Here is a 22,421-nt window from a genome sequence, read left to right on the forward strand (position 1 = left end):
CACCCGCGGTGAATAAGTCTAAGCGCTTATCTATTTAGTGCTGCATGCCACATTAGAGCCATTCAGCTTTCTTTAAGACTTCTTCAGCGCTATCTGGATGCTCGGGGAGATTTACTCCTCCTCGGTCTGAGGGGAGTGGGACCAAGGGAGACCCGACTGGGGTGTACCTTCCCTTGATTAATCCATGGGCTGAGTCATCACAAGCCACTAGCTCTCAGGATGTCAGATTTGGGCCTATAGGGCCTAGAATAGACCCGTCCTCCTTTTCTTAGGTAGAATTCTTCCAGGGATGGCAGACGTTTCTACAGGTTCAGTCTTTTGAACTGGCAGTGCCTACTTGGGTTGGTCCATGCGCTCCAAGTGCTCCTCTGCCTATCTCTGCGGTCAAGCACCATGGCACAGTGTGACCTGACTAAGCTCAAATACAGGTGGATCAGGATGATACCGATGATGGTGGGGGACAATTCCCCATATTTGGAGCCATAATGAACTCTCCTCTGTTTCTTTCATGGAGATGAGTTGCTGGGTTTGATCTCTCAGACCTTGAAGACCCTCGGAGTGGCTAGGCCTGACTCCTTGGGGATGCAGAAAAAGACAAGACTTCTTGTTTTTTTCCCCTCCTGGATACAATCCAGGAGTTGATTGATCTGGAATGGAGTGTGCCAGAGGCATCTTTTAAAGGAGGATGCATCTTGGCGGGTTTATACCCCTTGGATCCACAGACCAGAGAGCAATTGTGTTTCCCTAGGGTGGATGTCGTGGTGTGTTCTGCCACGAAATGTTCCACCAACCCAGTAGAGGTTGGTGCAGCTCTTAAGGATGCTTAGGATAGGAGGATTGAGGCTATCCTAAAGAAAAGCCTTTGAGACAGTGACAATGAACTGCCAAATTGCTTCTGGTTTCGCCTTAGTAAATTGGGCTACCCAGCATCTTTGTAAAGATTCTGGTGGCACCAGGTCCGATCTTGGACCTATGGTAGAGCCAGAGGCCATTGTCTTAGCGGATGCAGGCTGTGACTTGGTTCGCACAACTGCCGGAGAAGCGCCTTCGGTTATTGCGGCCAGGCGGCAGCTTTGGCTGCACAACTGGTTGACGGATACTATTTCAAAGTCCAATCATACCAAGCTGCCCTTCATGTGCTCGCCTTTGTTTGGCAGTGAATTGGAAAAAATGGCAAGTAAATGGGGAGAGACCCAGGTCCCTCAATTGCCAGAGGACAAGAAACCCATTGCCCAGTCTTTTGTGGGTGAATGGCTGCTCTTGAGACTACCGGCGTTTTTTGGCCTTATAGGGGCGCTTTTCCCCAGAGGTCCCATCCTTTCCAGAGGTCTCAGTCCTTTCGCCTCCAAGGACCTTGAAAGGATTCAGACTCCGGAGATGGAGCCCTTCAATCTTTCCAATGACGGTTGGTGGGCTCACCTGTTAGTTCAGGAGGTAGGTGGCATCTGTCCCATTTTTATCCCAGGTAGGTCCAGATTACTTCAAATTAATGGGTTCTCAAAATGATGTGGGATGGGTGTGCTCTAGAATTTCTTTGCATTCCTCAAGATGCCTTCAAGGTCTCTCAATGCAACTGCCCTCAGAAGAGGGTAGAAGCAGAAGCAACATTACTACAGCTGTTGAACCTGAAAGTGGCGATTCCTGTCCCTGAATCGCAGAGAAATATGGATCGTTATTCTATTTATTTTGTCTTGCCCAAGAAGGAAGTGTTGTTTCAGCCCATACTGGATCTCAATGGTGCACCCTGTCATAATGGCAGTTCAGGCAGGGGAGTACCTCACATCTCTGGATCTGATGGAGGCTTATCTGCATATTCCCATCCATTGGGAACATCCAATGTGCTATTCTGGATTGTCTTTACCAGTTTCAGGCCTTGCCTTTCAGGCTAGCCACAGTGCCCAGGACCTTTTTCCAAGTTGATGGTGATGGTAGTGACAGGTGCTTTCTAGCTCACCCCTGTCTGAATGAGTGGTTGATTTCAGGCAAGACCATGGAAGAGAGTCTTCACACTTCCCACAGGGTGGTTTCCTTGCCATAGGAACTAGGCTTGGTGGTGAATCTGGCCAAGAGCAGTTTGCAGTCATCTCAGACCCTGGAGTATCTCAAGGTTCAATTCAATACAAGGCAGGGCAAAGTATTTCTGCCGGAGTCTCTGATCCACATGTTCATGCTGCGAGTTCAATCCCTGTGGAATTCTGTTTGTCCGACCATGTGATCTTATTTGCAGGACCTGGGGTTGATGGCTGCCCCAGTAGAAGTTATTCCCTGGGCGAGGGCACATGTGCCCTCTTAAAGGCTCGTTGCTCTTCCGATGGAGTCCACAGTCGAAGAACTATGCGGTGAGGATGCTTCTCCTGTTAGAGGTGAGATCCCAGTTGGACTGGTGGTTACAAGCAGATCGTCTCAGGAAGAGAATTTCCCTGATGCCACCGGATTGGTTGATACTCACGACAAATGCAAGCCTCCAGGACTGGGGGGTCTCACTGGCAGGAGAGTTGGTGGTGCAAGGTTGCTGGAATGCAGCAGAGCGGCAGCGGAGCATCAACAAACTGGAGGCACAAGCAGTTCGATTAGTGTGCCTGCAGTTTATCGAATGGCTAGAGCAGCATCTCTTAAGTATGTCCGCCTTCATATTGCCAGAAAGGACAGTATAGGAGCCAATTTCCTCAGCAGGAGAAACTTGGATCCAAGAGAATGGGAGCTGACGGACGAGGCTTTTCAGCTCCTGGTGAACCGCTGGGGCCTACTGGATTAAGACCTGTTGGTGACCTTCAACACCACAAATGTTCTATGTTTCTTTAGTTGCAGTTGGGACCCAAAAGAGATGGGCATCGATGCTCTTATTCAGGAGTAGCCACAAGGCACCCTTCTGTTTGCATTTCTGCCCTGGCCTCTGATATGCAGGCTGATCCAGAAGATTTCAAGTTAAACCAACTCTTTTTGGCGTCTCTGGATTGAGCTTGAATGCCATGGTACGTCGCTCTCCAGAGCCTTCTGATGTGCAGTCCCCTCAGGCTACCATCTCGGACAGATCTGTTGTGTCAGGGGCCCATTCTGCACAAGGAGTCAGGACTATTCTGTCTTGTGGTCTGGCCATTGAAAAGGCTTGGTTGTTGAAGCGCGGTTTTTCGCCTGCGATAATTTCAAATCTCCTTTGCGTCCAGAAATGTTCTACTTTTCTAGCCTATGTTAGAGTTTGAAGGTGCTTGAGGCCTGGTGTTCTGAGTTAGGTACTCAACTGCTTAAGATGGATATTGCTTTGATTTTGGAATTTTTAAGAACAACTTGATTAAGAGTTTGACACTTAACACCTTGAAGGTTCAAGTTGCAGCCCTGGCTTGTTTTAGGGGGAGAGTCAATAGAGGACCTTTGTCTTCCCATCTGGACGTGACCCGGGTCTTGCAGGAAGTTAAGCTCTTTGCCCCTGTTGTGGCTTCTGGTGCCTCAGTGGGACCTTATCTTGGTCCTCTAGTTATTGGCAGGTCTGACTTTTCTACCGCTGCATACTCTTTCCTTGCAGCGGCTTACCTTGAATACAATGTTTTCTGGTAGCTATCTGTGTGGCACATCGGGTCTCTAAGCTGCAGGTTCCTTCCTGCCTTGAGCCTTTTTCTCCGTATGACTTCGGGTGCGGTTCAACTTCGGACTCTGCCCTCCTTTTATGCCCACCTTGGATAGGGGACAGAGATGAAGCTGAATACCGTCTTTTTCATTCTTGGACATCAAGCATCATTTACTGCAGTACCTGGAGATGTTTGGAAGTCTGATTGCCTGGCTGTGCTCCATTGTGGAGGAAAGCAAGACACCGGCGACATGTGCAAAAATTGCCCACTGGGTTAAGGAAGTCATTATGGCATTTACTGAAACAGATTAGACCGCATTCCACGAAGGCTCAGGCGGTATCGTGGGTGGAACTTCGTTTGTCACCTGCTGAAATTTGTCAAGTGGTGACATGGTCATTTTTGCCCACCTTCTCCAAGCATTTCCACTTGGATGTTAAGGGTTAGGGAGGATGCCGTGTTTGCACGGGCAGTATTGACTGGTCCACTGGCAGCCTCCCACCCTTTTCGTTATTACCTTTGGTACATCCCACTTATTGGGATTGACCTGCCCGAATTCTAAGGAAGGAGAAATTACTACTCACCTGATAATTTCCTTTCCTTTAGTAAGGGCAGGTCAATCCCAGACCCATCCTTTGGCTGTCGATGTTTTAATTTATGTTTAGCCTTTCTTCGAGTGAACTATGCAGAATATGATACCTGCTCTTCATTGAAAACTGGTAAGGGGCTTCTCTAGCCCTTAGTTTGCTAGATATGTTCCTTCTTTTGGCTGAGTTCAGTGTTCCTGTTGATTTAGAAACACGAATGTTTGATTGTTGATAATAATGTTCAAGTATAATCAGTTTTGTCCACGGTTTGGCTTTTCCAGAGAATACTGGCAGGCTGATGTTGATGCGGGATTAGTTTAGTTTAGTTTATTGGATTTTTATATACCGACACATCGGACAAGCCTTCACATCGGTTCACACATGATAAAACAAGATTAGAAATACAATGTTCATAAATAGTAACAGCTAAAAACTATATAGGGTAAAAGAATAAATTAGCTGTTAAGAGAGATAAAATCATAGATTAAATAACATAATCATAAAACATTGACATAGAAATTAAACTAAAAATATACAGGGGGTAGCTCATCAGGATGGTTTGCAGATAGATCATGCTTATTTCTAGTCGGGCTGGTTAGCTGATTCATATTCTGCAAATGCGCATTTAAACAGCCAAGTTTTTAAATCAGCTTTAAATTGCTTTTTTTTCAGTTGTTAGTCTCAGTGATGTAGGTAGAGCATTCCATAGTTTTGTTCCTGCAATGGATATAATACGATCCCTTACATGGGATAATCTAGCTGATTTGATAGTTGGTATTGATAAAAGACCTTTGTCTGCCGATCGCAAGTCTCTTTGAGGTACATGAAGACGAATTGAGGTATTCAGCCACTCGGTGTTCAGGCTGCTTTATACTGAATCCGGTATTGAACAGGAAGCCAGTGCAGTTTAATCAAAGTTGGGGTGATGTGGCCGTGACATCAGCTTTTGCTCCGTCTCCATCTGCTGACAGAGGTGCATGACCCATTCGTTGGGATTGACCTGCCCTTACTAAAGGAAAGGAAATGATCAGGTAAATAGTCATTTCTCCTTTATACAAAACCAGAATGCCAGCTGTGTTCCCAGAATATCCTCTGGCTCCAATTAACCTCACTAGTATTGAGTGTAAAGACGTGGCGGAGACTGTGAGAGACAATGCTGGAGGTGGAAGGTGCACCTAGTAACTGTGGAAGTGCTGCTGCATGCTTGCTGCTCCACTGCAGAGGAAATTGAAAGCTTAAAAGGAGTAACTGAAGCTGGAGCAGGTGTTGTGCATTTCAGGACAGGGAATGTGCAAAAAGATTATATCATTAAACTTTTACTTCTGATTCTTGGGTGGAGGGGGGGGGTTGTAGTGGTTGATCTCCATGACCAATTTCAGTGAGGGCATAATTTCATATCTATTACTGTTGTATTTTTATGTATTTGATTACTCTGGAAACCGCTTTGGGTTGAACCGTGTTTTAAATAAGCTACTATATAAGTATGACATAAATACTGTATTGTGTTACATTTTTTTTAAACTTGATTTTAATTTAGATTTTCACAGAATACAGAAACAGTTGCTTTTTATTATTTTTGGCAACTGGCTCAAAGTAGTACTGAAATTATTCCTGAATTTTGGCAGCAGTTGAGATCTCCCTGAGTGCATTCTACATATTTGTGACAAGATCACAAGGCACCTTCAGTTACTATGCAAACATGCAAGACTGAACATTAAATTCCTTTACTGTTGCTAATATTCCAGCTTGAAACCTATAAATCACATTAATTTAATTTAATATGTTTTAACAGGCAAGGCTAAGATGACCCGTGTTTTATTTAACTCAGAAAAGCAAAGATGAAAGGAATATGAGGTAAAATTTCACCCTGTTGTACTTGTTTTATGATCAATGATTTTGAATATAGTCTAGGTGGAGGTACAGAGTATTTGTTCTGATGTTTAGGCTGGATTTATTTATTTATTTCATATTTCTGTGTTGCCTAACCAGTATGCCCATGGCAACCTACAATGCATGGATTTAGGGAACCATTTTATTGTGACTGCTACTGTCTACACCAAGAGCTACTATCAATATAAAAGAAGTTAAGATACTTGGAAGTAGAAATGGTGTGTTATGTGATATTCTTTTTCATGAATAATATGGTGATTAAAAACACCAATTCATACCAGGAAGTCCATCTAGATATATATTTAAAATGTTGGTACATTCTGGCCTGTTATCCATCCCAGGTGGCAGAATCTGAGACTAAGCAGGTTCAGGCCCAGCTAGTGCCTGGATGGAAGACCTCCAGTGAAGACTGTGTTGGAAAAAGCAATGTTGGGGTGGCTGGATGATTGGCTGGTTAATACATATCCAAGAGATGCTTGAGAATCAATGAGCAAAACCATCCAAGTGTTTGAGTTGGTTAGGGTTCATCATAAATTACCCCACATCCTATTTGAGCCCATCATCTCAATTGGAATTTATAAGATCTTTGCTAGGTGCAACACAGACAAAAAGCTTTTCTTCCATGGGAAAGGGTCATCTCATCAGACTGATACCTGCTGACTCTGTTTCATCATCTGTATCAACATGGGACATGTTAAGGTTGTTGGGCCTCATGACAATATATATGTCACTTCCTTGGTACTTCTCCATATGAAGAATCCAACAAGGAAGGACAACAAAATTATTAATGTCCTTTATAACTTTAAATATTTTTATTGTATGTCAGGCAAATGTGTCTGCATACAACATGGTTAACAGAAACTTCACGGTCCCCCGACATGGGCCATGTTTCGAAAAACTGCATCGGGAGGGAACCCAGGACAATCAATAAGGATCAAAAAGTGTGTAGGAAACAAATTATGATGAGGCTGAAAATCCTCAAAAGCAGGCAAGGGTTAAAAATGTGAAAGGATACTTGTTAACCCACCAGCTTTACCAACTCTTTAGAATTTTAATTCAGGATAAATCAGCACTAATCTCATCAGGAATGTGAAAAAACGCTAACATGAAGTTTCTGTGAACCACGTTGGTACTCTGACACATTTGCCTGACATACAATAAACATATTTGACATGATAAAGGACATTAATAATTTTGTTGTCCTTTCTTGTTGGATTCTTCATTGATTATTTTTGATTGGACTGCTTGTCCTTGTTGTTGCTTGGCTTATGTCTCTATATGAGACAAGTCCAGTGGACCCTACAATCACAAAAGATTCAAGCTATTCAGGACCTTTGAGATAGCATCCAAATCTCCCAACAGCTCAAGGACTCTCAACCCTAGTAGCCCATTCAGTCAAATCTGGCCAAAGGATTCTTCTTCCAAATTCCTTCATCTCAGAGTGCTAGCTAAAGATTTGGTCCAACCTGGGTTGGGGAGCTAATGGCAAGGGGCTTCATATCCAGGGCCTAAAGATAAAAGTGTTACTGACCACTATAAAGGCTTTCAGAGATTAGTTGGCTAACAACATTGTCCTTATTCAGACAGACAATCAAGTAGCAATGTTCTCCATGAATAAGCAGGGAGGAGCAGGCTCATACCTCCTGTATCAAGAAACTGTTCATATATGGGCCTGGGCCATTTCTCAACAATCATGTACCTGACAGGCAAGGAATCAGATCCTGGAACCACATGAATAGTCCATGGACAGAAGCGTAGCAAATTAGATATTCCTTGAGTGGGGAATACCTATGGTGCAACTGTTTGCATTTCTTTTTAACAGAAAGGCTCTCAACTTCTGCTTCAGAAGAGAGACGTAAGGCAAACTAGACTCTGATGCCTTCTCCTACGAGAGGATATGATAGAAATTTATAAAATCATGAGTGGGGAGGCATGGGTAAATAGAGGATAGTTATTTATTTTTTCAAATAATACTAAAACAAGGGGATACTCCAAAAAACTAACAATCGGATTTAAAACAAGCCCTATTGAATATTTTTTCACTCATGCACAATCAAATCTTGGAATTTGTTGTAAGATGATGTGGTCAAGGAGACTAGTATAGTAGAATTTAAAAGAAGCTTGGACAAGTTCCTAGAGGAAAGTCCATAAAAAATTATTAATCAAGTAGACTTGAGAAAGGCATTACATATTCCTGGGCATGAACTAGATCTACTTTTTGGGATCTAACAGGTACTTGTGACCTGAATTGACCACTGTTGGAGCAGGATGCTGGGCTCAATGGACCATGGTTTGACACAGCATGGCATGTTCTCCCTAGGTCAAGGATGGCCAATTTCAATCCTCTAGAGCTATAAACAGGATGTCCATAATGAATATGCACAAGATATGTTAGCAATCAATGGAGGCAATGTGTGCAATTTTATCTTTTCTATTCTGTCTGAGAAAAAAAACAAGCATGGGGTGGACTGGCAGATTTATTTATTTATTTATTTATTTATTTATTTATTTATTTAGAGTTTTTATATACCGACATTCTCGATATACATATCAAATCAAGTCGGTTTCCATATAACAAAACTGTGAACTGTATAGTCTGGAAATAGGATATTGATCTCAAACAAGTGATCAACAAGGCCCAGACCTTGACAGTCTCAGCTGGGCAGGTTGGATGGGCCATTGTGTCCTTTTCTGCTGATATTTCTATGTTTCTATCTTATGCTTATTCAGTATTATCTTGGAAACAAGGGTCTTGAGGATTGGAGTTGGTCATCCCCGTGCTTTTGGAGAAAGGGTCTTCTCTATGATTATCCTCAAATTCCTTTAGTGACAAAAACTTTGCTGAACCTTAGAAGAGACCAGAAGGGGGGAGGGTGGCCAGGACCTTATAGCCCCTTTCTGACCTAAATAGATTTGGTTTCTAGTCTTGCAGGAGTTCATCCAAGAAACAATTTGGTTGGGGATTTCCCCAACTCTCATAGCTCAGGACCAGGAAACATTGAGCCATCTTAGCATCAAGTCCCCATTTCTCACAGACTGGATGTTGAGTGAGAGTATTGAGTTCCTTTGATCTATCTGAGGATGTGTGTCAAATTCTTCTGGCTTTCGGGAAAGATTCTACAAGGAACTTGTATGCTTTTAAATGGGGGAGGTTTGCCTTGTGATATTAGGGAAAGGGTTAGATTCTTTATCCTGTTCCACACTGCCATATACTCAGATTTTTTCTAATATAATTATTTTGAGAATTCATCCAAAATGCTTCCCTAAAGTGGTCTCTGGTTTAAATTAAACTGAATCTATTAATGTTCTAACTTTCTTTTCTAAGCCACATTCTTCCTCGGCTGAACTTTTTCTTCATACTCTGGACAGCAGAAGAACCTTGCTCTTCTGGACCGAACGAACCCTTTCAGAAAGTCTTCCCAGTTACTGCTTTCATAAACAGACAAAGGTTTCGGGTAAGAGCTACTGCAACTTCTATAACCTATTTGTGTCAAGCCTCTATTCAAGATATTTGCAAGGCTGCCATTTAACTACCTTTTATTATTAAAGGACAACATTTTTATATGCATCTCTTTGCTTGATAGTCCCCACTTGATTGGCTGTTTTACTCCTGTTTGTCCACAGAAAAAGTGAAGTTGCTTACCAATAACAGGTGTTCTCCATGGACAGCAGAACAAATCATTCACACAGTCCCACCAATTCCCCTAAGTTGAAGCTCAGACTGAAGAGTCCTTGTGCAGCAGCAGTGGCAGCATGGGAACTCCTGCGCATGCTCAGAAAGATTTCAGCAATTGAGTGGGAGTATGAATACACTTTGTGTTAGGCTGGGAGAGTATGAGTGGGGAGGGGGTTGAGAATGTGTTATAGATATGAAATGAGTCCAAGAGAAGGAGGGCTGAAAGATAGGGAGGAGTCGAGAGGCAGTGTGAAGGAGCTAGAGGGCAGAGGAGAGATGAGAGGCCGTGGAAAAGAACGACTGAGGTGGCATGAGAAACAATGGAAAGGGATGGAGTCTGTGAAGGGGTGAGAGAGGGAGGAAATAGAGCTATGGAGAAGTAAAAGTGGGTAATGGAAGGCTTGGTAGGGGATAAGAAAGAATAAAGGGGCAGGGAACAGATGAGCAATAGGAAAGGAGTTGGGATTAGTGAGGGGATGAGAAGTAGGATAAAGTAGACAAAGGTTGGGGAGGGGGTAAGAACAGAGGGTTGAAATGGGATAGGGAGTGGGTGAAATGCAGGAGAATAAGAGGTTGGGGAAGGAGCGAGAGGCAGAGGGGAATGGGTAGGTTGGGGAGGGTCTGAGTATTGAGAAATGGGCAGGAAAAGTGGTGAGAAAAGGAGATAGAATGCTGCTAGGTAGGCGAGAGGTGAAAAGGAAGTTGAGGACTTGCGCATAAGAGGAAGAGAAGGGGTGAAATCTGAGTGGAGAGAGTGTCAGAAAAAAGAAATGGAAAGAACAGTTGAAAGGGAAAAGTCAGTGTCAGCTCTGAGATAGATTTTTGGTGCATCAGTGCTGTTGGATGACATCACTCACTTGTGTGGTTGATTTGTTCTGCTATCCATGGAGAACACCTGTTCCAAGAAAGCAACTTTGCTTTCCTTAGATTAATTCAGTCTATCCTCATTCACTCTCATCCCATGGCCCCTCATTCTAGAGTCTCCTTTCTGTTGGAAGAGGCCTGCCTCCTGTGCATTAATACTTTCGAGGTATTTAAATGTCTCTACAGTATCTTCCTTATTCCTCCCTTCTTCTAGGGTATATATGTTTAAATATTTGTCTGTCCCCAAATGCTTTATAACAAAGACCAAAGACCATTGACTATTTTACTATTACCTTCTGGACCAACTCTATCTGGTTTATATCCTTTTGAAGGTGTGGTCTCCAGAATTGTACATAGTACTCCAAATAAGGCACTAACTATGCAGGTAGTTTGGAAAGAACCAAGAACATGGATAAAACTGGTGGTCTCTGTAAAATAGCTGCTGTCCTCACTGCCAGATAATGATTCCTTAAGCAGTAAGATAGGAGGTCCTGAACTCTTGAAGCTCCAGGGAGGAAGACTTAGAACCAATGTCAGGAAATATTTATTCACTGAGAGGGTGGTGGTTGCCTGGAATGACCTTCCGGAGGAAGTGGTGAAGATTAAAACTGTGAAGGATTTCAAAGGGGCGTGGGATAAACACCGTGGATCCCTAAAGGCTAGAGGATGGGAATAAATAAAGCTTGGGAGTAACCTGCACGGAGCGACAGTTACTACCTTGGAAAGCTTGCTGGGCAAACTAGATGGACCGTTTTGGTCTTTTTCTGCCATCATTGCTATGTTATTATGTTCCTGCGTTTTTACTCAGCAAAATCATCAAGGTATGCAAGTATGAATTGGCCAGATACTATGGGCCAGATTTTAAAACTTATACGCGGGCATAGATTTGTTCACGCAACCCGGCGCGAACAAATCTAACTTGCGCGCACTGACGCACCATGCCCCGCACAGGCCGCTGTGCTGGAGCATTCAGCCACGCCCCCAGACCCCCGCCACACCCCTGGACCACCCCTTTTTGCAAGTCCCGGGACATACGCGCGTCCTGGGGCTTGCGCGCACCTCCGAGCCTATGCAAAATAGGCTCGGCGCGCGCAGGGGCAAATTTTCTCGGGTTATGCGCGTAGCCTTTGAAAATCTGCCCCTATATGTGGAGATATGACTTGTGTTATTTTATTGAAACTCGGGGGGGGGGGGAAGATTTGGCCTAGCATCTCTGTTTGCAGAGATTTTTCTTCTGTGCATGATTTGTGCACACTTTCAAATGTTGCAGAATTGATGCCCTTGTTAAACTGTATGAAAAAATTATTTTCTGTTAGTATTTCTCAGCATTTCTTCCTAAATATACTTGTTTTTTCTCTCTCTCCTGTGTTTAGGGCCACAATGTTATATTATCTTGCCGTTCTCCTAGGAGGGTGGCTGCTAATGGCTAGTGCAAAGGACTGCAGAACACAAAACAGAATCGCCAAGTTTTATTTCTGTAACCTCACTCAAATCCCTTCTGTGCCCAACAATACAAGGGAATTATATTTAAGTTTCAACTACATCATAGAAGTGAATGCCACATCTTTCCCCCGACTGGAGAGGTTAGGAGTGCTGGAACTTGGTTCACAGCACACGAAGTACTTAATCGTACGGAAAGATGCTTTCATGAACCTGCCATATCTCATTACTTTAGACTTGGCACACAACTACATGCTGGTTCTGGATCCGGATGCCTTTGCAGGTTTGTCAAATCTGAGAAAACTTTTGCTGTATTACAATGGCCTCAATGAGTCGGTCCTGGAAGAAGACTATTTTCGAGATTTGATCTTCTTGGAGTTTGTAGACCTGTCTTTCAATCATATAGAGCACCTCAGACCTCATGCCACATTTAACCGTCTTCACAACCTGAAGATTTTAGCGCTGAAGCTGAACAGAATTGCCACCCTCTGTGAAGGTGACCTTCACAGTTTCCAAGGGAAAACCGGCATGCTTATTGATCTCTCAGATAATGCGCTACATAAGTCTGATTGGGACAGCTGTGGAAACCCTTTCAGAGGCATTACCTTTGACACTCTGGATCTCGGTGGTAATGGATTTAACAGTGAGAAAATGCAGAACTTTTGCGTATCTGTGAAGGGGACCAGCTTCCTGCAGCTGAAGCTTGCCTCCCACATCATGGGTCCAGGCTTTGGGTTTAATAACAGCAGGGACCCAGACAAAGACACCTTTGCAGGCCTTGCAGATAGCTCTCTCAGAATTCTGGATTTGTCAAGAGGTGGTATCTTTTCTCTCAATCCACACGTATTTGTAAATCTTACCGATCTGATGATACTGCTGCTCAGTAGCAATAAGATAAATCAGATAAAAAAGGAAGCATTTGCTAGCCTCCATAGCCTCACAAAACTTAACCTGTCGGATAACATTTTGGGTGAGATTTATGATTTTACTTTTGAAGGACTTTCTAATGTCATAGAGATTGACCTGCAGCAAAATAATATTGGGTCTATTCAGGGCGGAGCCTTCAGTCACCTAGAAAAGCTGGCATACCTGTATCTCCAAGACAATGCCATTAAAACTGTTAATTTTTTCACAACTATGCCATTCACATACTTCATTAATTTAAGTGAAAATAAGATGGAAGACCTAAAAACTCAAATACATGCCACTTTTCTTGATTTTACTGAAAATAGATTGAACGATCTAGGTAACCTCTATCAAATTCTGCAAGTTCAATCAGTCCAGTATGTTATCCTGAAAAAAAATCGTCTGTCTACCTGTTACCCAACGGTGGGCAACATTTCCAAAGACAACCAGCTGCTCTACCTTGACCTTGCGGAGAATATGCTACAGATTATTTGGGGGTCTGGATTTTGTCTGGATATATTCAGAGGGCTCTCCAAACTTAAGGTTCTCCTTCTAGATCAGAACCATCTTAGGTTTCTTCCACAGGATGCCTTTAATGGCTTAACCTCACTAAGAAAGCTTAACCTGTCTTCAAACCTGCTGAGCTACCTTTTCCCTGGAGTTTTTCCTTGGAACCTCACAATACTCGATTTGTCCAGAAACCAGCTGATGTCTCCTAACCCTGAGCTCTTTACTTCTTTGAGTCAGCTGGATATAACACACAACATGTTTATCTGCAGTTGTGAACTGAGCAGCTTAATAATATGGTTAAACCAAACCAATGTGACCTTGCTTGGATCACAAAATGACATTTATTGTGTGTTTCCAGATACCTTTTATGGGGTGGCGCTTTCTAAGATTGAAACTGATGACTGTGATGAAGAAGCCACTTTGAAATCACTACGATTTTCTCTTTTTGTTCTTTGCTCAGTAACCCTTGCCCTCTTTATAATTTCCATTGTGGTTTATACACGCTTTCGAGGTTTTTGTTTTATCTTGTATATGAGGATCGTGCACACCATAACTGGTGACCAGAAGCTACAAGTGGACACCAGTGCATGTAAATATGATGCCTATTTATGCTACAGTGGGAAGGATTTTGAATGGGTTCAGAATGCATTGTTGAAGCAGTTGGATGCTCAGTATTGCAGTGCAAACAGATTTCATTTGTGCTTTGAAGAAAGGGATTTTATTCCAGGAGAGGACCACATTAATAATGTTTGTGATGCAATCAGGAACAGTAAGAAGACCATTTGCATCGTGACAAAGCAATTCCTGATGGACGGATGGTGCATGGAAGCCTTTAACTTTGCCCAGAGTAGATACTTTACTGAACTCAGTGATGTTCTCATTATGGTGGTGGTTGGATCACTTTCACCGTATTACTTAATGAGGTATAATCCCATAAGAACATTTGTGCAACGGAGACAGTATCTCAGATGGCCTGAAGACCTTCAAGATGTTGACTGGTTTCTTAGTAGGCTTTCTCACAAAATACTGAAAGAGCAAAAGGTGGGAAAGAAATGTGATTCTTTGCAGTTACAGACCATAGCTTCTGTATCATAAACTGAAGAGGTTTGCTTAGGCTTTGTATTGAAGGGGTGTGCATTCGTTTGCAACGTATTGGCAATCCACAACGTATATGCCATATTCGTTGTATTCATGGGGGTCACGAAACGTATTGCGAACCCCCACGAATACAACGTATCACTAACAAATAAACCCCCCACCCTCCTGACCTCCCCAAGACTTGCCAAAAGTCCCTGGTGGTCCAGTAGGGGTCCTGGACCGATATCCTGTACTCAGACCGACAGCTGCCAGTATTCAAAATGGCGCCGATTGCCTTTGCCCTTACTATTACCTGCTATTAAGTTCACGTAGAGAATAGCCACTGCCATTAGCAATGGTAACATGGAATAGACTTAGTTTTTGGGTACTTGCCAGGTTCTTATGGCCTGGATTGGCCACTGTTGGAAACAGGATGCTGGGCTTGATGGACCCTTGGTCTGACCCAGTATGGCATTTTCTTATGTTCTTATTTTCTATGTCACAGGGGCTTCCAGTGCTATTGGTCGGCCCCTGTCACATGGTAGGAACACAAGATGGCGCCGGATCGGGGTCCCCCGAGAACGGATGCAACTGATTTGGGTCCCAACGAATACGAATACCGAATGAGACGAATCCGTCCCTGCTGCACATCCCTATTGTATTGTTTATATGACACACCCATTGGCCAACATGTGTATACATGTTGGCATGCAGATGTGCACACTTAATTGTGATTTAAGGAGTTTAGTGCAAAAAATGTACACAAATTAATGCTCCTGTATATTAATGAAGACATTATCTATTATACCACAATGTAGAAAAATGCATAGAGCTAAATTTCCAGTATTAAGAAAACATGAGTTAAATCCTAGTCAGAGAAGGCATAACATTTCTGGGACTAATGTTAGTCTATGATAGGGGAGACCAACACTGGTTCTCGAGCCACAAATAGGCCAGGTTTTCAGGATATCCACAATGACTATGTATAAGATAGATCTACATACAAGGGAGGCAGTGCATGTAAATCTACCTCATGCTTATTCATTGTGGATATATATATATATATATATATATATATATATATATATATATATATATATATATATATATATATATATATAATCTTAAAGGGACACAAGTTGGTTAAATGGAAATAGAAAATTTCTAAAAGATTACATCTTGCCATCCCAGTATTGATTTGTTACCTGCTGTTTTTTTGTGTGTCACATTTATTTAGACTATTAGTTAAAAAAAATATAAACAATACTTTAATGAAAGTGTAACATTTTTAAGGTTGAAGTGTGCAATGACTGATATGCACAAGCAAAAATATGGAAATTGAAGCCACAGAAACTTTATAGTTACCATACAAAAGTGGTTCAGTAGGGAGAGCTAATCATGTTCCAGTCTGCATGCACCATTGCTGCGTCACCATGGGTATAAGCAGATCTCGGTAATCTCCTAGATTCCCGTTTTATCAGTGTTTGGCGAGAGCCCTATTGGATTGTTAACAGTGTTAAGGATGTTGGCGTACCAATGGTATGAGAGATATATTACTACTATCAATTTTGTGCCATTGTTCATTCACTAATGTCTCTTAAATTTTATAATGTACATAAATATATGTTTAATGCATCTGACTTAGAAAAAGGTTGTATTTTTTCTTTTGCTTCTGTGATATGATTAATGGCTTCTTATTCACATCGGGGCTGATTCAGTATGGAGGTGCCCTCTCCCGGGTGCGCAGTGCAATAGGGGAAATGAGCTGCCACATTAAAAAGGAGGCGCTGAGGGAAATTGTGCCTTCCCTAGAGCCTCCTCAGCAACGGGCACCCGGGAGAGGTGGCTGTAAGTGCGGGATAGGAAAACGGATGCTCAATACTAGCGTCTGTTTCTCCCGCTACCGGCACAATATACACTCGCAATATACACGGCCTGGACTGTGCATATTGTGCGCTCTGAAAATATTTTTTTTCCTGGTCGAGCCTTTTTTTTTTTTTTTTGTCTTCGTACAGCTTTCTGTGGTTCCTTTCGGTGGTTAGTTTTGCGAGGATACTTTGTAGGAGGAACCACAGAAATCATGCTTTTTGGGGTTTTTTTTGTTGAGCCCATAAGCGCTGACATTAAATTTTCCACGTTCAACAGGACAAGTTGGATGTGAGGTCTTTTTTTTTTTTTTTTGCATCTCAAGGTAATGGGTAATAGTCTCATCTACATGAATTTGTATATAATGAGGGCTATTAGCCACGCGCTCAATTGGGTGTGCATTTTGGACACTCTGATCCCGTTATTGCATCAGGCGTTAGATTAGCACATCCAATAGAGAGTTAAACCGATGCACTGCCTGAGCGCCAGATATTGCATTGGCCTGGTTATACGGCTGATTTAACAGGTCTGTAAGATAACTAGATTTAGATTACCTACATAAGTCACAATACTAATTATAATATATTATTTTTATTTTTATTTATTTATTTATTTATTAACTTTTATTTACCGACATTCGTGAAGCACATCATGCCGGTTTACAATGAACTCAGGTGGGAGATACAGTAAAACGAATAAAGCAAAATAAAATAACATTAAAACAATATAATAATACTAACACAACAACAAGGTATAAAAGGAACAAAAAACTATAAAATCTATAAAAAACTATAAGGCAATGAACCAAGGGAGCAGATAGTCAAGGGAGAGTAGGGAGGGAGTGACCTTTATTTTTCTTGGGGAATTTATCAAGGTTTATTAAAACAAGAAAAAACATGAGAAATCAGTGGAAAAAAATGAAATTTATTGGTAAATATCATGTTTGTTCTTCTTGTAATAAACACTGATAAAGTCCTGGGAAAAATAAAAGCTGAAAATGAAGGTCCCTCATTGTCTTGTTTATCCTTATTGCCATGATATCCAGATTAATCATTAACTTATGACTTCTCAAGAATCTGGAAACTTGCCTGTGACTTTCATTGACTTGGCTATTAAATTAGTAAAATGTATCCTCCTGGCTGATTTAAAAAAAAAAAAAAAAAATTGAAAACCATCAGGAGCAGCTGCCGGAATAGCTGCACACACACAAGATTTTATAAAGACAGATTGGCGTTGGCAAAAGTAGCAGATGCTTCTTTCTTGCACTCTGGTATGAACTGAGAAAGGATCCATTAAGGACCATTTTGCTGCAGTCAAGGTAGATAGAGGGTAAAAGTGCACAAATCTCCTTTTCTTTTACCTTTCATCTTTCCAAATCACATTAAATCTTCGCTGGTGGTAACTGCGCTGTTCGTACATACGACTGTGCATGTAAAACTGCCCCCCCCCAGAACCCACCCCCCACAAACCTCACCCCGAGTTACTAGTGACCCCTCTTACAGTGGTATGAATAGTTAACTTTTTTGTGAGCCTCTACAGAGGCACTGTCTCGCTCCCTCTCACACTCTCTCTCAGCCCAGATTGCAAAATGGGTTGCTAAAAATTAGCTATGCTATGCGGTACCAGGAAAATTAGCCTAAACCCACCCCCCCACCCCCCCACCCATGGTTTTTTTTGGGGGTTTGTTTTTTTTATCACGGGCACTATTTTTGCTATATTTATCGCAAAAATGATGAATCTAGGCTTTAGATTGTGAACCCTCTGGGGAAATACCTGCAGTACCTGAATATATTCCACTTTGAAGTGGCTGAAAAGTAGACTATGAATAGAATATACATATATATATATATATATATATACACACACATATATACATACATATATATACATATACACACATATATATATATATCTCTATAATAAATAAAAGGACTTATCGTCCAGTCCAACACAAGCTGCATGACAGCCCAGGTGGAAGAATCAGGTTTAAACCCTGACGATAGTCTGAAGCAGGGGTTACTTACCACCAGGGCTTAATTTCTGGGAGAAAGGACCTGGACTGCAGTTCTGGCACTTCTTTTAAGGCTTTTAACAGCAGGGATGTTCTGTTCTAGCCCCTCCTCTGCGGGCAACCTACAGGGAGCTGAAGCAGACAGAGCAGAGAACTCTGCCCCCTAATTCCCTTCCTCTTCTCCTGTTCTACAGGGGGAACAGGAAGGGAAAGGAGGTTACTGAGAAACAGAAACAAAGAACAGACACAAAAAAAGGATTTAAATTAGCTCAAGTCTGAAATTTATCAGATGTGAGAGTGAGGGAGAGTGAGAAATCTTCCTCCCCATCCGTAATAGTTAAGAGAAAGCCCCAGACCTGAACGTTTTCTATTTATTCTTTGTTTCTGCTTCTTAAAGGGACACAAGAGTTGCTTAAATGGAAATAGAAAATTTCTGAAAGATTACATCTTGCCATCCCAGTATTGATTTGCTACCTGCTGTTTTGTTATGTGACATGTATTTAGCCTATTAGTTTTGTTTGTATTTTTTTTTCTACTTTTTAATGACAGTGTAACATTTTTAAGGTTGCAGTGTGCAATGATGGATATGCACAAGCAAAAATATGGAAATTGAAGTAGAAAAGTGGTTCAGTAGGGAGAGCTGATCATGATCCAGTCTGCATGCACCATTGCTGCGTCACCATGGGTATAAGCAGATCTCGGTAATCTCCTAGATTCCCGCTTTATCAGTGTTTGGCCATAGCCCTATTGGACTGTTAACAGTGTTCAGGATGTTGGAGTACCATTTGTATGACTTATTAGATATATATATATTATTACTATTGTCATTTTTGTGGCATTGTACATTCACTAATGTTTAATACATCTAACTTAGAAAAAGGTTGTATTTTTCTCTGTTTCTGTGATATAATTAACTGTTTCTTATCCACATTGGAGCCGATACAATATCAGGGATTCGGCCCTGGCCTTGATGATTGGCACTACAGTTTACAACTTTCAAACTTGTGCTAATTCAACCCCTTTTTGTGTCTACCGTGCAGGGCTTAATTTCTGGTGGAACAGCCCAGGCTGGCTTTCAGTCACTTTTTTTTTTTTTTCTGGGACCCAAGGAAGCCAGCAGTGTACATCAGTTCTGGCTCCCCCACTGAAATGGAGCAGAGTTGGTGGTGTGGATCAGTTCCACCACTCCTGCAGAAATGAAACAGATCACAGGGAGCTGAGCAGAGAGTGTTAGAACTGCAGCCCCTGAGACAGGATAGCCACAGGACCTTGATTTTTGTGCAGTTTTCTTGCTCATTGAGAAGGCCATGCAGTATAAGTTCAAGGTTGAAGGGACACGAGGTGAGTACCAGTTAGCCCGAGTGCTTCTACCACTGCTGGATATGTTGGCTTCCTGTCCAGGTTGCTGCTTATTGTCCTGGCTTCCCAGGCTCTCCCCCCCCCCCCCCCACTGGTGACCACACTTGGGAAGGGGGCAAGAGAGTAAGTGAGGAAACATGGGGAGGGCATGAAGGAAGGGATTGGAGGGAAACAGGGTGAGGAGTGGGGGGGGGGGGCAAGGAAATCAATGAGGAGAGTGGCAGGAAGGGAGGGCAAATCAGTGAGGGGATGGGGGGCAAAGTATGAGTGAATGGATTGAAGGGGTTGTGGCTTGCATGGGAGGACAAAATGTGATAGAATCAAATTTGTTGTGTGGTGTGACTGAGGATCAGAGGGGTTGGAGAAGTGAGGTAAGAGTGGGGAGGGCAGTCTGTGCGTGAGGTGATTGGAGGGGGTGGGAAAACAGTAAATGAGGGGAGGGCAAGAGATAGGAAGGTGTGTGGTGGGGGAGGTAATGAGAAAAAAATGAGTGAGGAGAGCTTAGTGTGCGGTGCGGCTCCTTTCTTTCCTTCCCTGAGGAGGTAAGGAGCTGTCTGAGGAGAATGGGTGGTACATACTAATCTGCACACAAGACAGACTCAAAGGCCTGTGTCTTACTGGCCAAGGAGAGTGGTTGCAGAACATAATTTTCCAGACAGGGGGAATTAGTGACCATTGGCATAGGGAAGCTTGAGGACCACTGGGGATTGGGGGTGATATTTAGGGGATCTAGAACTATGGGGGGAAATCATGTAGCGGGAATGGATGAGGGATGGACTTGGGATGGAGGACCAGGCTCACCAGAATAAAGAGGTGGGTAGATTTTCTCTACCCTCCTTCTTACCTAGGTGGCCCTCCATCCGCAACCCTCAATAGTGTTCAACTCTTAATTATCCTTCACTTACTAATGCTTATTGAGGCTAGGGGTTAAGCAATGGAGGTGGTTGGTGATGAAGGAACACTGGCATCAATAGGTAGAAGAACATTTTCATATATATGTTTGTGAGAATGTGGGTGTTTAGGAGAGAGTTCTCACCTAGTCTCTCCCCTTAATAGGCCACACCCACCCACACCCACCATGCTGCCTTCATAACTCTGCCCTCACTGCTCCATAATTCCACTTCCTTTTATCTACAAATTAAGCCCTGGGTTGGGGGTGTGATGTTAGCCTGGCAGTTTTCTCCTTTTCCCTTTGAGCTTCCAGCTAAAGTTGAGCTAGTCCTCACTGGCCTAGCACCATGAGCCTTCATTTTCAACTATCTGGGCAGATAGGGGTGTTTCCTCAATTTCTTAAAATCCATTCCGCTGTCTATCCCAGCCATCAACAGTCCTTGACTGAGATACAGACCACAGCCCCTTTAAGGTCTACAGGCACCCCAAGTCTGGCCACTAGATGTTGCTATTGTATAATGGCTGAGACTCCCTCCCTCTCAAAGTTTTGTGAATGCAGCAGCCACGGCCAACCCAAGGAGCAGAAGCTGGGCTTTAGCAATTGATCAATAGGGTCTTGTGTGGCAGAGAGCAGCTCTGCCATTGAACCACTGGACTGGCCCCTGCATAGCGTTTCTTCATTTGCATTCAGAACAGTTTAATTTGCAAACTGCATCTCATGTCCCCTTAATACAGATAAGCATTAACCAAAACATGCTAATTTATCATTTCTAGATAAATTGACTATGGTTACTAGATATGATAGAGGTCATTAAAATCATGAGAGGTCTTGAACGAGTAGATGTGACTCGGTTATTTACACTTTCAGATAATAGAAGGACTAGGGGGCATTCCATGAAGTTAGCAAGTAGCACATTTAAGACTAATCGGAGAAAATTCTTTTTCACTCAACACACAATTAAGCTCTGGAATTTATTGCCAGAGTATGAGGTTAGTGCAGTTATTGTAGCTGGGTTCAAAAAAGGTTTGGATAAGTTCTTGGAAGAAAAGTCCATTAACTGCTATTAATCAAGTTGACTTAGGGAATAGCCACTGCTATTAATTGCATCAGTAGCATGGGATCTTCTTGGTGGTTGGGTACTTGGCCAGGTTCTTGTGGCCTGGTTTGGCCTCTGTTGAAAACAGGATGCTGGGCTTGATGGACTCTTGGTCTGACCCAGCATGGCAATTTCTTATGTTCTTATGATTATTCAATTGCAGAAAAGGTATTTGAATGTACTGCTTGCATCGTATGGAGCTATTAAGGAAGGCACTTCTGAGTGTGTAAAAAATGTGAAACTTTAGGTGGAGCTGAGCTGCTACTACTACTACTTAAAATTTCTATAAAAATCCATATATCCTAATGTACATTTTGAAATGGATTACTTATTTACTGACCAGTTACTATTATTTTTGTCCTTTATTAGCCTAGTTTCCTATCGTTAAGATCAGCCTGTGCCCTCTAGATAACTTTTGAACCATTCATCCAGTTTCATTCCGTTTTCTGCCACAGGCTAAAATGACCCAGTAGTCCCTGTCTCACACTTTTCACATGTCTCTGACATTTAGAATTTCTGTTTGTTTTTACCCAAGTTTCCTCTAGGGCAGGGGATCCCAAAGTTTTCAGTTGCAAGGACTTCTCAACATCGAAACATTTTAGGGACCCCTCCCTAATCCTGCCATCACCAGTCTTGCGCCTCTCCTCCAGCCATTCCCTCCCAACCACTCTGCCACCACTCCCTCCC

General features: G+C 42.5%; 1 protein-coding gene across 3 annotated transcripts in view; it reads left to right on the forward strand.

The window, feature by feature from the left end:
* Positions 1-14,894, forward strand: part of TLR5 (toll like receptor 5) — a 46,100-nt gene extending 31,206 nt beyond the window's left edge. For 2 of the 3 annotated variants that reach the window (XM_029593114.1, XM_029593113.1), the window contains 3 exons: positions 5,940-6,001; positions 9,363-9,492; positions 11,951-14,894. In XM_029593114.1, the coding sequence (XP_029448974.1) occupies positions 11,958-14,528 (2,571 nt within the window). In that variant the 5' untranslated portion in view covers positions 5,940-6,001; positions 9,363-9,492; positions 11,951-11,957 and the 3' untranslated portion in view covers positions 14,529-14,894. The remainder of the gene's footprint in view (positions 1-5,939; positions 6,002-9,362; positions 9,493-11,950) is intronic. The other variant, XM_029593115.1, reaches the window with a different exon arrangement.
* Positions 14,895-22,421: the final 7,527 nt, after the last annotated feature.

The sequence above is a fragment of the Rhinatrema bivittatum genome, chromosome 3 (genome assembly GCF_901001135.1).
Source record: "Rhinatrema bivittatum chromosome 3, aRhiBiv1.1, whole genome shotgun sequence".
NCBI lineage: Eukaryota > Metazoa > Chordata > Amphibia > Gymnophiona > Rhinatrematidae > Rhinatrema > Rhinatrema bivittatum.